At 40.9% G+C, this 14500-nt stretch overlaps 2 protein-coding genes across 2 annotated transcripts; both read left to right on the top strand.

Moving 5' to 3' along the window:
• The first annotated feature begins 177 nt into the window (after positions 1-177).
• LOC112233846 (mitochondrial fission 1 protein) lies at positions 178-5043 on the top strand. The gene is made up of 5 exons (XM_024401735.2): positions 178-297; positions 1631-1763; positions 3046-3122; positions 3304-3409; positions 3584-5043. The coding sequence occupies exons 1-5, from the start codon at positions 253-255 to the stop codon at positions 3688-3690; spliced, it is 468 nt and encodes a 155-aa protein (XP_024257503.1). The 5' UTR covers positions 178-252; the 3' UTR covers positions 3691-5043.
• Positions 5044-11725: 6682 nt separating this feature from the next.
• On the top strand, positions 11726-14411 carry LOC112232741 (claudin-15). Its single transcript, XM_024399953.2, has 5 exons — positions 11726-12248; positions 12803-12967; positions 13242-13323; positions 13488-13595; positions 13746-14411. The coding sequence occupies exons 1-5, from the start codon at positions 12032-12034 to the stop codon at positions 13840-13842; spliced, it is 669 nt and encodes a 222-aa protein (XP_024255721.1). The 5' UTR covers positions 11726-12031; the 3' UTR covers positions 13843-14411.
• The last annotated feature ends 89 nt before the right edge of the window (positions 14412-14500 follow it).

Here is a 14500-nt window from a genome sequence, read left to right as displayed (position 1 = left end):
GCCCCAGTGTCATCCGGGTTAGGGTTTGGCAGGGGTAGGTCATCATTGTAAATAAGAATTTGTTCTTCACTGACTTGCCTAGTAAAATAAAATAAAAATAGCGAGCCATTTGGTAAAAGTGGGAGTTTCCAGTCACTTCCGGAAACATGGGTCGAAAATAGGTCGAAAATATACAGTAGCTTCAACATAGAAACTGTGAGGCTGTTGTCACATGGTAAAAGTGAGCATTTCCAGTTAGTTACTTCCGGAAACATGGAGGCTGTTGTCAGTGAATTGGTAGCTCCCGAAGACCTTTTGGTAAATTTACGTTTTATAATTGTCTTTATTTATAACAAAGCTGTATCATGTTTAGACAAAACCGTGTCGGAGATACCCAGCTTTCCAGATACACTCGTTAATATGTGATCAAACGTTTACAACAGTTAAAGTGTAGAAGTGAAACATATGCTAACGTTATCTAGCCATATTGCTAGTAGCAACGTTAGCTGTCATTCCTTACACATAATCACTAACACTAGCTGCGTTCTGTTGAGTCGTTTTGCCTAAATACACAGTATACAGATATGTATGAAGCCTTTTGATGGATATTTCAATCCAACGAAACGTTTAAAAGCCAAGTGTTGAGCGCATTGTTGTGTTTTTCATATTGCATCTTGAATGTTGTTCGACCAACGTTAGTTAGCTTGCACAACCTTTATTTAACCAGGTAGGCTAGTTGAGAACATGTTCTCATTTACAACTGCGACTTGGCCAAAATAAAGCAAAGCAGTTCGACACATACAACAACACAGAGTTACACATGGAATAAAAAAACATACAGTCAATAATACAATATAAAAAGTCTCTCTATATATATATATATATATATGTGTGTGCAAATGAGGTAGGATAAGGGAGGTAAGGCAATAAATAGGCCATGGTACAGAAGTAATTAGAATATAGCAATTAAACACTGGAATGGTAGATGTGCAGAAGATGAATGTGCATGTAGATATACTGTGGTGCAAAGGAGCAAGATAAATAAATACAGTATGGGGATGAGGTAGTTGGATGGGATATTTACAGATGGGCTATGTGCAGTGATTTGTGAGCTGCTCTGACAGCTGGTGCTTAACGCTAGTGAGGGAGATATGAGTCTCCAGCTTCAGTGATTTTTGCAGTTCATTCCAGTCATTGGCAGCAGAGAACTGGAAGGAAAGGCGGCCAAAGTAAGAATTGGCTTTGGGGGTGACCAGTGAGATATACCTGCTGGAGCGCGTGCTACGGGTGGGTGCTGCTATGGTGACCAGTGAGCTGAGATAAGGCGAGGCTTTACCTAGCAGAGACTTGTAGGTGACCTGGAGCCAGTGGGTTTGGCGATGAGTATGAAGCGAGGGCCAGCCAACGAGAGCGTACAGGTCGCAGTGGTATCACGCGTGACCATGATACAGCATTAATGTCAAACTTCCATTACTAAAGGTCCCAGATTAATCTATTAATTTTACTATTATGACAGCAATACAGTCTTGAAATATGCTACAACAACTGAGATTGTTTTTTCTCACTGCCTTCAGTAAATTCACCAGTGAAGACTATCAACACCCTGAACCCACTAAAGGTACCCATATTTGTTCTGTTTTTTGACCATCAGAAATTTGAGATGAAGTACAGCTCTGAATTGGTAAAGGGGGGCGTATCGAAGGAGACCAAGTTTGAATATGCATGGTGTCTGACCAGGAGCAAGTATTCAGGCGACATCAAGAAAGGAATCGTATTGCTGGAAGGTGGGTAGCCTACAGTAGTTCTGTACTCGGAAGACAATAAGATATCCTTACAAATGCTCTCATAGAATAATGATGTGCAGTGCTTTCTGAAAGTATTCAGACCCCTTGCCCTTTTCCACATTTTGTTACATTACAGCCTTATTCTAAAATGGATTCAATAAATAGCAATCTACACACAATACCCCATAATGATGAAGCAAAAAACATTTTTTAGACGTATGCAAATGTATAAAAAACAGAATAACCTTATTTACATAAGTATTTGGACCCTTTGCTATGAGACTCGAAATTGAGTGGAGGTGCATCCTGTTTCCATTATTCTTGAGATGTTTATATAATTTCCCACAGTTGACAGGTCATGATAGAGCAAAAACAAAGTCATGAGGTCGAAGGAATTGTCCGTAGAGCTCCGAGACAGGATTGTGTCGAGGCACAGATTTATGTATTTATTTTATTGGGCCTTTATTTCACTAGGCAAGTCAGTTAAGAACAAATTCTTATTTACAATGATGGCCTACCCTGATCTGTTGAAAGGTACCAAAACATTTCTGCGGCATTGAACGTCCCTGAGAACACAATGGCCTCCATCATTCCTAAATGGAAGAAGTTTGTAACCACCAAGACTCTTCCTAGAGCTAGCCAAACTGAGCAATCGGGGGACAAGGGCCTTGGTCATGGAGGTGACCAAGAACCCAATCTCTGCAGCACTCCACCAATCAGGCCTTTATGGTAGAGTCGCCTGACGGAAGCCCTCCTCAGTAAAAGGCATATGACAGCCCGCATGGAGTTTGCAAAAAGGCATGTAAAGACTCTCAGACCATGAGAAACAAGATTCCCTGGTCTGATGAAATCTTTGGCCTGAATGCCAAGTGTAAATTCTGGAGGAAACCTGGCACCATTCCTACTGTGAAGCATGGTGGTGGCTGCAGCATGCTGTGTGGATGTTTTTCAGTGGCAGGGACTGGAAGACTAGTCAGGATTGAGGCAAAGATGAATGGAGCAAAGTACACAATGAAAACTTACTCCAGAGCGCCCAGGACCTCAGACTGGGGCGAAGGTTTAGCTTCCAACAGGACAACAACCCGAAGCACACAGCCAAGCAACTTAATCGTTTTTTGCCAAGTGTGAAAAAAGTCCAGAGGTCTGAATACTTTCCGAAGGCACTGTATATAAGTGAATGGATCTTTTTGGAATGAAATGCTGACATAGTGCAACGTAAAGTGCATTGGCCTACCTAGCCTATAATAATGTTACTGGGACTGTTGCTCAATTTGCTTTATAGAGCTGGTTAACAAGGGATCAAAGGACGATGCCAGAGACTTCCTGTTCTACCTAGCTGTGGCCAACTACAGACTTAAGGTGACATTCACTGTACTACTATATTAACCCCCAGGTTTTAAGAGAGAATTTATTGTAATGAAATCAATTACTCTGTCTCCCATCTCTTTTGAGTTGATTACGGAAGATATCATTGCACCTTTTACTCAATTGTATCTCTCTCTCTCTCTCTATCGCTCCATATATCTCTTTATCATCACAGGATTATGAGAAAGCTCTGAAGTACATCCGCACTCTCCTGAAAAATGAACCTGGGAACAAGCAAGCCTTGGAGCTGGAAAAGCTCATAGACAAGGCTCTAAAAAAAGGTGAATGGCAAAGACAGGGAGCATATATGAAGGCTGGAATGCAATAGTTCTAATTTGAATCCTTTCCTTGTCTCCTTCATGATCACTGATGTGGCAGGACATGACGGGTAGAAGATGGATAGGTGTAAGTAATAAGGGCAATGTTCATGTTTTGACATTCACTTTTTTCCACAGATGGCTTGGTCGGCATGATGATCGTCGGGGGAATCGGCCTGGGCGTGGCCGGACTAGCAGGCCTCATCGGATTGGCTGTGTCTAAGGGTCATGGTCCAAGGTCCTAATATGAAGTGTGGAGGGCCTTCACTTTACTGACACACGTCAAAGAAAGACTGACGACATGCATTCTCTTAACTTCTCCCCCATAACAAATTCAACTAAGGTTGGAGATGGATGGTGTTTCCAAAGATCAGAAGATCACCCGATGACCTTCCAAAAACATCCTACTCACATTGTCCATGGAATAATGTTTGGGGATTGGTTTCTGAAAATAGCCTTAATTTCACTTAAATTGTCTTTGTATTTTAACAGGTGTTTTGATTCCAGTGAATTTGACATATGTATGTACAGAAGTATATTGTGCCACATTTTGTCTTCCATATTATACAGTGTAAATAAGGGTGATGAAATATGTAGCAGAATGGAATGGCATTTCTTGACTTTACTGCCCTCAGTATGTTAGTTAGCATGCCTCCTGAACATATAATTATGGTGGATTTTGTAATCGACTTTATAAGTGCAATGATACTTCAATTATTATTGTTCTCTGCATCATTCATTTAGAAAGAAAGCATTGTAGTTTAGGGAAGTGTCTTAGTTTTAGAGGTAAGTGTACTTGTGTTGTGATGTAGTGTTCACGCCGGTAGCAGTGTCTCTATTGTTGGTCAGAATTAGGCAGCTGTGATGTGGGTCACTCATCTAATGCCCACAGGGGGCATCCTGTCTTAGGGATGCAAGTTGATGTTTACTGCGATGAGTCTTGTCCTGGAGGCAGAACTGAGCAATTTCCGCTAGATCGGCCAGCTGCAAAGTCAAAATTGTCTACATTGTGAAAATTAACGATAACAAAGAATAGGTTTTTGGTCTTAATTTAAGGTTAGGGTTAGCAGTGTGGTTATGTTTAAAATCTGATTTTATTACTTGGTTGTGCCAGCTGGTGACCACTCTGCAGAGCTGCCTCCAGAATAAGATTAATGACAAAAAATCACTAACCTGCCTTAGGGATAGGGTCAAGATGAATACCCAACTCATTTGTCTTTCATTTGCAGTGTACATGTAATAATAACAGTATTTATCCACAATATAGCACCATTTACTCAAGTGATCGTAATAACAGGATACTAACATGATTATGATTGTTTTGTATCTGGTGTAATATAATACATCAAAATTCCAAGACTTATCAACTTTTGATTGTCAAGGAATTAATTTAAAGTTGGTATGGTTTCTTAATGTACACATTTGGAATGCACTGTTGGAGATAGGATACATCATTGTCATCATAATCCTTGCAGATGTTCAGTGTTAACCAACCACACATTTGGGTCACTGCATGCTTTGTTGTGTTTTGAATTGTTATAAATGATCAACAGGTTGGAAGGAAATGAATAAAGGGCAGAGCTAGTATATACGCACAATGTTGGCAGACCCATCTCCCAGTCTGTTCAATCTACCAAAGTCATTCTCTAAAGGGATCGTCTATTGATCGACCAAAGTACAGTTTGCACTCCTCAATCCTCCCTGACCTGCTCGTTGTTTTCACACGTCTAACTGGCATTCTCTTTACTATTGACGTGCATGTGCCAGGGTTGTGTTCATGATGGCAAACCGTAGCAAAAGGTTTTGCAACGGAAAACAAAAACAAGCATTTCTTATTAGTTCAGGTAGCCTACTCCAGGTAGCCCTAGTTCATGTAGATCCTCCCTGTTTCTGTCCATTTTCTTCTGTTTGTAGCGGGTTGAGAGTTTCAAATTCCTTGATTGTAAACATCACTAAGGACCTATCATGGTCCAAACACACCAAGACAGTCATGTAGAGCACTCCCCAAAGCCTATTCCCCCACAGGAGGCTGAAAAGATTTGGCATGGGATCCTTAAAAAGTTATACAGCTGCACCATCGAGTGCATTGCCTTGGTTGCAGCACCGCTTGGTATGGCAACTGCTCGGCATCCAATCGTAAGGCGCGACAGAGGGTAGTGTGTACGGCCCAGTACATTACTGGGGCGGAAGGGTAGCCTAGTGGTTAGAGCATTGGCCTAGTAATCAAAAGGTTGCAAGTTCAAATCCCCGAGCTGACAAGGTACAAATCTGTCGTTCTGCCCCTGAACAAGGCAGGGGCAGAATGTTCCTAGGCTGTCATTGAATCAAAGGATTATTTACTTTGACCCCCTTATTGTATTCTTATTTCATCTTTTTTTCCCTGCACTGACTCTTTTGCACAGGCTCGTTGTATGCTCACTGTACTCTAACCACACACATACGTACTAAACTAACACCCGAACACACACACACACACGGACAAACACACACACACATGCATATTGACGCTACAAACACACACACATAAACTCAGCAAAAAAATAAACGTTCCTTTTTCAGGACCCTGTCTTTCAAAGATAATTCGTAAAATTCAAATAACTTCCAGGATCTTCATTGTAAAGGGTTTAAACACTGTTTCCCATGCTTGTTCAATGAACCATAAACAATTAATGAACATGCACCTGTGGAACGGACTTTAAGACACTAACAGTTTATAGACGGTAGGCAATTAAGGTCACAGTTATGAAAACTGAAAGAGGCCTTTCTACTGACTCTGAAAAACACCAAAAGAAAGATGCCCAGGGTCCCTGCTCATCTGCGTGAACGTGCCTTTGGCATGCTGCAAGGAGGCATGAGGACTGCAGATGTGGCCAGGGCAATAAATTGCAATGTCTGTACTGTGAGACGTAGCTGATCATCCTCACAGTGGCAGACCACGTGTAACAACACCTGCACAGGATCAGTACATCCGAACATCACACCTGCGGGACAGGTACAGGATGGCAACAACAACTGCCCGAATTACACCAGGAACACACAATCCCTCCATCAGTGCTCAGACTGACCGCAATAGCCTGAGACCGGCTGGACTGAGGGCTTGTGGGCCCGTTGTAAGGCAGGTCCTCACCAGACATCACCGGCAACAACGTCGCCTATGGGCACAAACCCACCATCCTTGGACCAGACAGAACTGGCAAAAAGTGCTCTTCACTGACGAATTGCGGTTTTGTCTCACCAGGGGTGATGGTCTGATTCACGTTTATGGTCGAAGGAATGAGTGTTACACTGAGTCCTGTACTCTGGAGGGGGATCGATTTGGAGGTGGAGGGTCCGTCATGGCGTGGGGCGGTGTGTCACAGCATCATCGGACTGAGCTTGTTGTCATTGCAGGCTAGGCTAGGCTAGCAAAGGCCATCAATCCCATTGAGCCCCCAGAAATGTCTGGGAACTTGCAGGTGCCTTGGTGGAAGAGTGGGGTAACATCTCACAGCAAGAACTGGTAAATCAGGTGCAGTCCATGAGGAGGAGATGCACTACAGTACTTAATGCAGCTGGTGGCCACACCAGATATTGACTGTTACTTTTGATTTCGCCCCCCCTCCCTTTGTTCAGGGACACATTATTCCATTTATGTTAGTTACATGACTGTGGAACTTGTTCAGTTTATGTCCCAGTTGTTGAATCTTGTTATTTTCATACAAATATGTACACGTTAAATTTGCTGAAAATAAACGCAGTTGACAGTGAGGACCTTTCTTTTTTTGTTGAGTTTACATTCACATTCCTTCACACTATCCACTTACACTGCTGCTACTGTTTATTATCTATGCATAGACACATGACCCCTTCCTGCATGTACATATTACCTGAATTACCTCAACAAACCTATACACTGCACATTGACTTGGTACCTGTATATAGCCTTGTTATTGTTATTTTATCGTGCACAATTGGCCCTGCGTTGTCCGAGTTTGGAAGGTGTAGGACGTCATTGTAAATAAGAATGTGTTCTTATCTGACTTGCCTAGTTAAATAAAGGTTATATATATATATATATATATTTGTTTTAATTGTCGGTTAAGGGGTTGTAAATTATCATTTCATAGTAAGGTCTACACCTGTAGTATTCGACGCATGTGACAAATAACATTTGATTTGGCTGTTCACTAGCCTAGTTCAGTTTGGTGTCACACGCTCCAGAATGGATTCACTCTCTGTGGACATCATTTTACAACAGGAAGGTTTAAAGATTATGGATGATAGGTTATTACTTATGTAGGCATTATCAGCCGCCAGCGATGTTAGCTAGCTACTCATTAACTCTTCGACACGACCGAAACTCACCATGACAAAGCATCGGGCAAAATCATTCTCATTTGGGTTGGTGTGCTGAGGCCAGGGTCACATGGAAAAGCACATCACATAAAAGGGATAGTTCAGCCAAATGACAAATTAATGTGTATATTTGGCTCTGTTTACACAGGCAGCACAATTTTGATATTTTGACCAATTATTGGTCTTATCGGTCAAAATACAAATTAGTGGAAAAATACCAGCCTTAGTTTCATTATTTTGATAGGCAAGGAGAGACTATAATCCACAATTTGGTTTTGTTAAATTAGCCACTGCCATCAATTGCTAATATAAGCATTACAGAGAAGGGCATTTAACTTTCTATATCAGTGTGACGGGAAACCCAACATAGTTTCTGCATTGTCCATTATACCAGAGTAATTTATCCGATTACTGGCTTCCCCACATCCTGTACACACACACTTTCCTAATCAGTGCTGTTATGGGAATGGTAATAGATAGTTTTTTTTTTTTATCTTAACCTATTACACCAAGGACATCACAAGGATTCATCAAATAGTCCAAATGTTATGAAATATCACAGCCATATAACTAAATCATTTAAAACCACTCAGTTAATTGGCAGATACAGTACTTAGTGTCTAATTGATACTTAGCTGGAGTGAAATCAACATAGACATGTGGTTCCCAACACTGAGAAACACTGGTCTACACCAGGGTTTCTCAAACAATGGGTTGGAACCCAAAGTGGTTATGAGAATAGATCTATAATCACACACTTATTTCTTCTTAATTTGAGTCATTGAGGATGATTTGCGTCACGGGAGGATGGCCAATTTCTCAATTGGGTCACAAGCAGAAATAGTCATAAAAAATAACCTTGTCTAGACTAACTTGAAACTTACATCTACGCCCAACCAACCCCTAGCTCACAGCTTTAGCCAGTGCACTTGCAGAGTAATCACATTTTAATGATGACTAATACCTGTAAAGAGTTAGGGAAAGTTACACACCCTTCCATAAAAAAATCACATAAAAAGAACGTTGACAGTAAAAGTCATAACAACATGAAGAACTAATGGTTTGGACAACAGCTCAGAAGCCATGCTGGAGCAGAGGAAGCCATACAATTAGGCTTTGGTAAACATCTCTCGTTTTCAGAGCAAGTGAACTCCGGTGTCGGCGGACAACAGAACTAGCAAGGCTATAGGCTAGACTACATTTACTAGGCAGCATCTCAATAGCCTAAAGAGGCTTTCTCTCTACTGACATGAAATAACTGGACAGGGCAAAAAACTATGTACAACAACAGTATCACTTTCACCTGTCCGTTGTTTTCAGATCAGTTCAGATGAAGAAGAGGAGATGATAAGACGAAGAAAGGAAGCCACAGACTATTGAGATGCAGCCTTAAATAGTAAGACAACGGCCCAGTTCAAATATGTAAAGCATGCACCCTTCATATGATATTCACTGGATTGTGTTGTGTTGTGTTTCACCAATTGGATGACACAAATGCATTAGTAGTTTCACTGTTCCAACACTAAAACCACATCTATTTGTTAACCAGACTTTTATCTCTTCGTAATAACAGTTCCTGATACTTCATGAAAAATTTACCCATATTTCCAGGGAGGGTGCGGCCTTTGGCACTCTTGCCTTCTCTCACTCATATTTATTGGCCAACAGTGTTTTCTTCTGGGTTGATTTTAAAGACCCTCCTATTGTCCTTACATGGAGTTTGCACAAATGTGTTTGCTTGTTTTAAAATCTCCGAACCTAAATACTTTAACCCCCTGTCACTGAATCAGGTTAAGGATTAACATTGTTCTGAATGGGCATATTAGTGGGGGTCTGGGTTCCAGGGAGTGTGTGACTATGTTACACTTACTCTACAACAACCATGCAACAGATGGTAGCCTATGTGATTTGGGTGTGTTACTTGGAACTGGGCAGTTTTAGTGGGATGGTAAATGTGACAGTTGACCATGTGTCAGTTGGCCTTGAAGCAATGAAATTCACACCCAAAACAAATGTAACTGGAGGAACACATTTTGTCCAGATCTCCTCAGTCATCACTTTAAAACACCAATTTACAACACCTGACTCTATGCCAGTTAGAAGGTTGTCAGCATCAATATCATGTTGCTTGTATTCTTTAGTGGAACTGGCATAGGTCAATCTGCAATGATGCAGAAACTGAATTTCATAATGAAAAATATAAATAGGCTATGTATCAAATTAAAATATTTGGGAAGTAATGTTGGACAATGAAACATCTCAATGTTTCAGTTATATTAGTACACCAATTATAATATATTGTATTTTATTTTTTCATTTCACCTTTATTTAACCAGGTAGGCTAGTTGAGAACAAGTTCTCATTTACAACTGCGACCAGGCCAAGATAAAGCAAAGCAGTGCGACACAAACAATAACACAGAGTTACACATGGAATAAACAAGCGTACAGTCAATAATACAATAGAATTTAAAAAAAATAAATACAGGTCGCAGTGGTGGGTGGTATATGGGGCTTTGGTGACAAAACGGATGGAACTGTGATTGACTGCATCCAATTTGCTGAGTAGAGTGTTGGAGGCTATTTTGTAAATGACATTGCCGAAGTCGAGGATCGGTAGGATAGTCAGTTTTACTAGATTCTCTCCTTGGCCTTATTGGTGTAGTAGAGGACATTAGGCTCTGTCCTCATCACTGACTCATACTTGTCTATGGCATCCTGATACCTGAAGACAAACATTTAATAATATTAATTTTTAGGACAAGAGTTAAATAGAACCGCCATACAATAGTCATATCTAAATATCAACCAAAGTGGATACAAATAGGTTTGGTGATAAAACTGTCAAAGAAACCTCAAATATAAACCTGTCGAGGGAACACAGGAACTGAAATATAAAACTCCCATAGGGACTGAAACATTGCCCACAGGGAGGGACTACCACAGAGATGTGCTACCATATAAGACAACATACTTATTTTCCACCATAATTTGCAAATAAATTCATTAAAAATCCTACCATGTGATTTTCTGGATTTGTTTCCCTCATTTTGTCTGTCATAGTTGAAGTACACTTCAACTATGACAGACAAAGTGAGGGGAAAAAATTATGAAAATTACAGGCCTCTCATCTTTTTAAGTGGGAGAACTTGCACAATTGGTGGCTGACTAAATACCTTGAGGGTTGCCCTATTGCTTGTATGTATGGTATGTTTGGCAGCGTGAGTGAAGGAGGCTTTGTTGCAAAATAGAAAGCCTATTCTAGATTTAATCTTGGATTGGAGATGTTTAATATGAGTCTGGAAGGAGAGTTTACAGTCTAGCCAGATACCTAGGTATTTGTAGTTGTCCACATATTCTAAGTCAGAACCGTCCAGAGTAGTGATGCTAGTCGAGCAGGCGAGCGGGTGCGGGCAGCGAACGGTTGAAAAGCATGCATTTAGTTTTACTAGAGTTTAAGAGCAGTTGGAGGCCACGGAAGGAGTGTTGTATGGCATTGAAGCTTGTTTGGAGGTTTGTTAACACAATGTCCAAAGAAGGGCCAGATGTATACAGAATGGTGTTGTCTGCGTAGAGGTGGATCAGGGAATCACCCTCAGCAAGAGCAACATCATTGATATATACAGAGAAAAGAGTCGGCCCGAGAATTGAACCCTGCGGTACACCACAGGTTGTTCAATGATTTATTTCCTAAAAATCCATGTAGGCTAAGTCAACTTTCATGTATTCCGACATACTGTAAACACAAGGGCATAGAGCAACCATTGGACTTTCGTGAGTCTCCATTGCCTGATAGACACCTGTTCAGTTTCAGGCTGTAAAATGCAAAAGGCAGATAGGCCTGGAGAGAGAGAGAGAGAGAGAGAGAGAGAGAGAGAGAGATAGGGTGAGTGTGTGAGTATGTGTGTGTGGGTGTGTGCCTGTGTGTGAACCTGTGTGAGAGGGGGTGGGAGAGAACACAGGTTGACAATGATAAATCATTGAGCATATCTGTTGCTCTCAACAAACTTTCTCATTGGCAACCTAACACAACTGTGTCCCAGAAGGGGAACAGACTCAAAAGCATTTGCACCGGTGAACTATATGTTCGTTTTTTTTTTTAAAAGCCCGAATATCCTAAACAAAAATAAGTGAATCTAATCAAATCGAAGAGGATACAATCTAACGAAGGGATATACCCGGTTTCTTTCTCTCTATTTGTCTATCGCCTTCTCTCTTTATTTATCACCAAATACTTGAAAAAAAAAACAGAATGGATCCAATAGTGGAGGTCGCCGCCTTGCTGCTTGGGTTTATGGGATGGGTGATGGTGGGGATAGCTATACCCAACCGTTACTGGAAGGTTTCCACCGTTGATGGGAGCGTCATCACTACCTCCACCATCTATGAGAACCTATGGATGTCCTGTGCCACGGACTCTACAGGTGTCCACAACTGCCACGAGTTCCCCTCTCTGCTCGCCCTGAATGGTACGGACATCCTAGAGAAAGATCATATTTTCGATATGAAAAAATTGTGTTAAGGAATAAATGGATTTACTGCCTGTGGTGATATTGTTTGGTTGTCGTTACACAAATATGTCAAGGCACACATGTTACACTTTTTCTTAGGAATGTTTTGTTTGTGACTGAGAGGTCAAAAGGTTCAAATATTATCATCCCAGAACGACATCAATAAACAATTAATTTAGGTTGGATCATTGGTTGATATGAAATCAGTCAAATCAGACCTTTTTTTTTGCCACATTTAGAGTTTTTAGAGTTTTTTCTACTCTAATAAACACAAAACAGAAGGATAGTTCCATTTCAATAGATCGTATTCTTAAATATCATCATAATTATTGGCTATTATTTGCCTATAAAATGTGTGGAACTCAATATGTTTCTTTACAAATCACATTTGAAACAAATGTAATAATCCTCCTATTTGTTATTACAGTATATTAAAAAAAACATGTTATAGGCCAATTCATTTTGTTTGTGAAAGTGACAATTTGTGTTTATTCATATTCTCTGTCTCGCAGGATATATCCAAGCGTCTCGAGCACTAATGATTGCTGCGATTATTTTCGGATCTATCGGGCTCCTTGCAACCCTGATCGGGATGCAGTGTTCTAAAGCAGCTGGAGAGAACATGGTTCTAAAGGGTAGAATAGCTGGTGTTGGAGGTGTCCTATTCTTGCTTCAGGGTAAAGGGATATTCTTGTCTTTAACTGTTTATAGTCATAGCTGCCACCTCTTAAGGATCTTGAGCACAATTAACTTAAATAATCTCTCTCTGTCTCTCTCTCTCTCTCTCTCACACACACACACACACACACACACACACACACACACACACACACACACACACACACACACACACACACACACACACACACACACACACACACACACACACACACACACACACACACACACACACACACAAACACAAAAACACATACTATATCTCTCTCTCAGGCCTGTGTACAATGATCTCAGTATCTTGGTATGCTTTCAACATCACCCAGGACTTTTTTAATCCATTATATCCCGGGATAAAGTAAGTGAGAAGGAAATTACCACCCAATCCAATTGCTGCAATTAGGCTACTGGCACACTGCTGTCCTCTGCTGTCTGTTAGACAGAAGAGCCGTCACCAAACCAACATGTAATAGCCTATTGTTTATGAACTTGACAAAATGTAGGACCTACTGTGTTTTGCAGGTATGAGATTGGAGAGGGCCTCTACATTGGCTGGTGCTCTGCTGTTCTTGCTATCGTTGGGGGATCTTGTTTGACATGTGCCTGCAAACTGGGCACGTCTGAGAAACAGTGAGTTCAGTGGATACTGTGTGTGTCTGTGTGTGTCTGTGTTTGTCTGTGTGTGTTACAATCCTTAATGCACGTGGGTTGGTGATTGGTGGTTTTATTTTAACTATGTTTGCCCTCCTCACCCACTCTTCCTCTCATCCTCTTCCTCAGATCTTACCCCTACCAGCCCAGGGGCACAGTGTACTCTGGCAATGCACCATCGCAGAGTCAGGCTGCCACTTCCTATGGCCGGAACGCCTACGTTTGAACAGAGATAGAGAGCACACCAATGAACCATGGGGATCACCTTTATCCACCATGTCCAATGCCTGCAAACCAGACTCACTGTTGACCGCACAGTTGTTGAAGACGTGTAAACGACATCTATAGTGCTGAGGGAGGTTAAGTGCTATACTATGTAGGATTATGTATTTCATATTTGGATCAATCACCTCATATTGAAGACATTATGGCTGTTAGTTTGGTTGTGGTGCACTGTGCAAACATGTCGCCTGTAAAATGACGTGCAATAGCTGAGGTGTCTAATGACTGATGCCTGCATTATATAACATTTTTTATTTTCATAATGATATAGGCTCCTGTTGGCATGAAGAGGGATGATTTGATGAAACGTCTAGATCTAGGGGAATGTCCAAACCAGCAGATTAAGACTGTTGATTCTCAAGTACTGATGTTATGGAGATGTTTTGTATTGTTTGTACAGTTTTATAATGTCTGAGATGGGTGTGGCTGTCCTATGCCATTCTGAATGTTTGTTTTAGTTCTTTAGTTTTGTTTACAATTCCACCCAATAAAAATATTCTTTAAATACTCAAATTCCTATTTTGTTTGTATCTAGTAACCTAACGTAGCAGGTTTCCAGTGAGGAATGAACATGATCAACCATATGTTTATTATTATTACAG

The sequence above is a fragment of the Oncorhynchus tshawytscha genome, linkage group LG15 (genome assembly GCF_018296145.1).
Source record: "Oncorhynchus tshawytscha isolate Ot180627B linkage group LG15, Otsh_v2.0, whole genome shotgun sequence".
NCBI lineage: Eukaryota > Metazoa > Chordata > Actinopteri > Salmoniformes > Salmonidae > Oncorhynchus > Oncorhynchus tshawytscha.
This window is presented reverse-complemented; position numbering and strand designations above follow the sequence as displayed.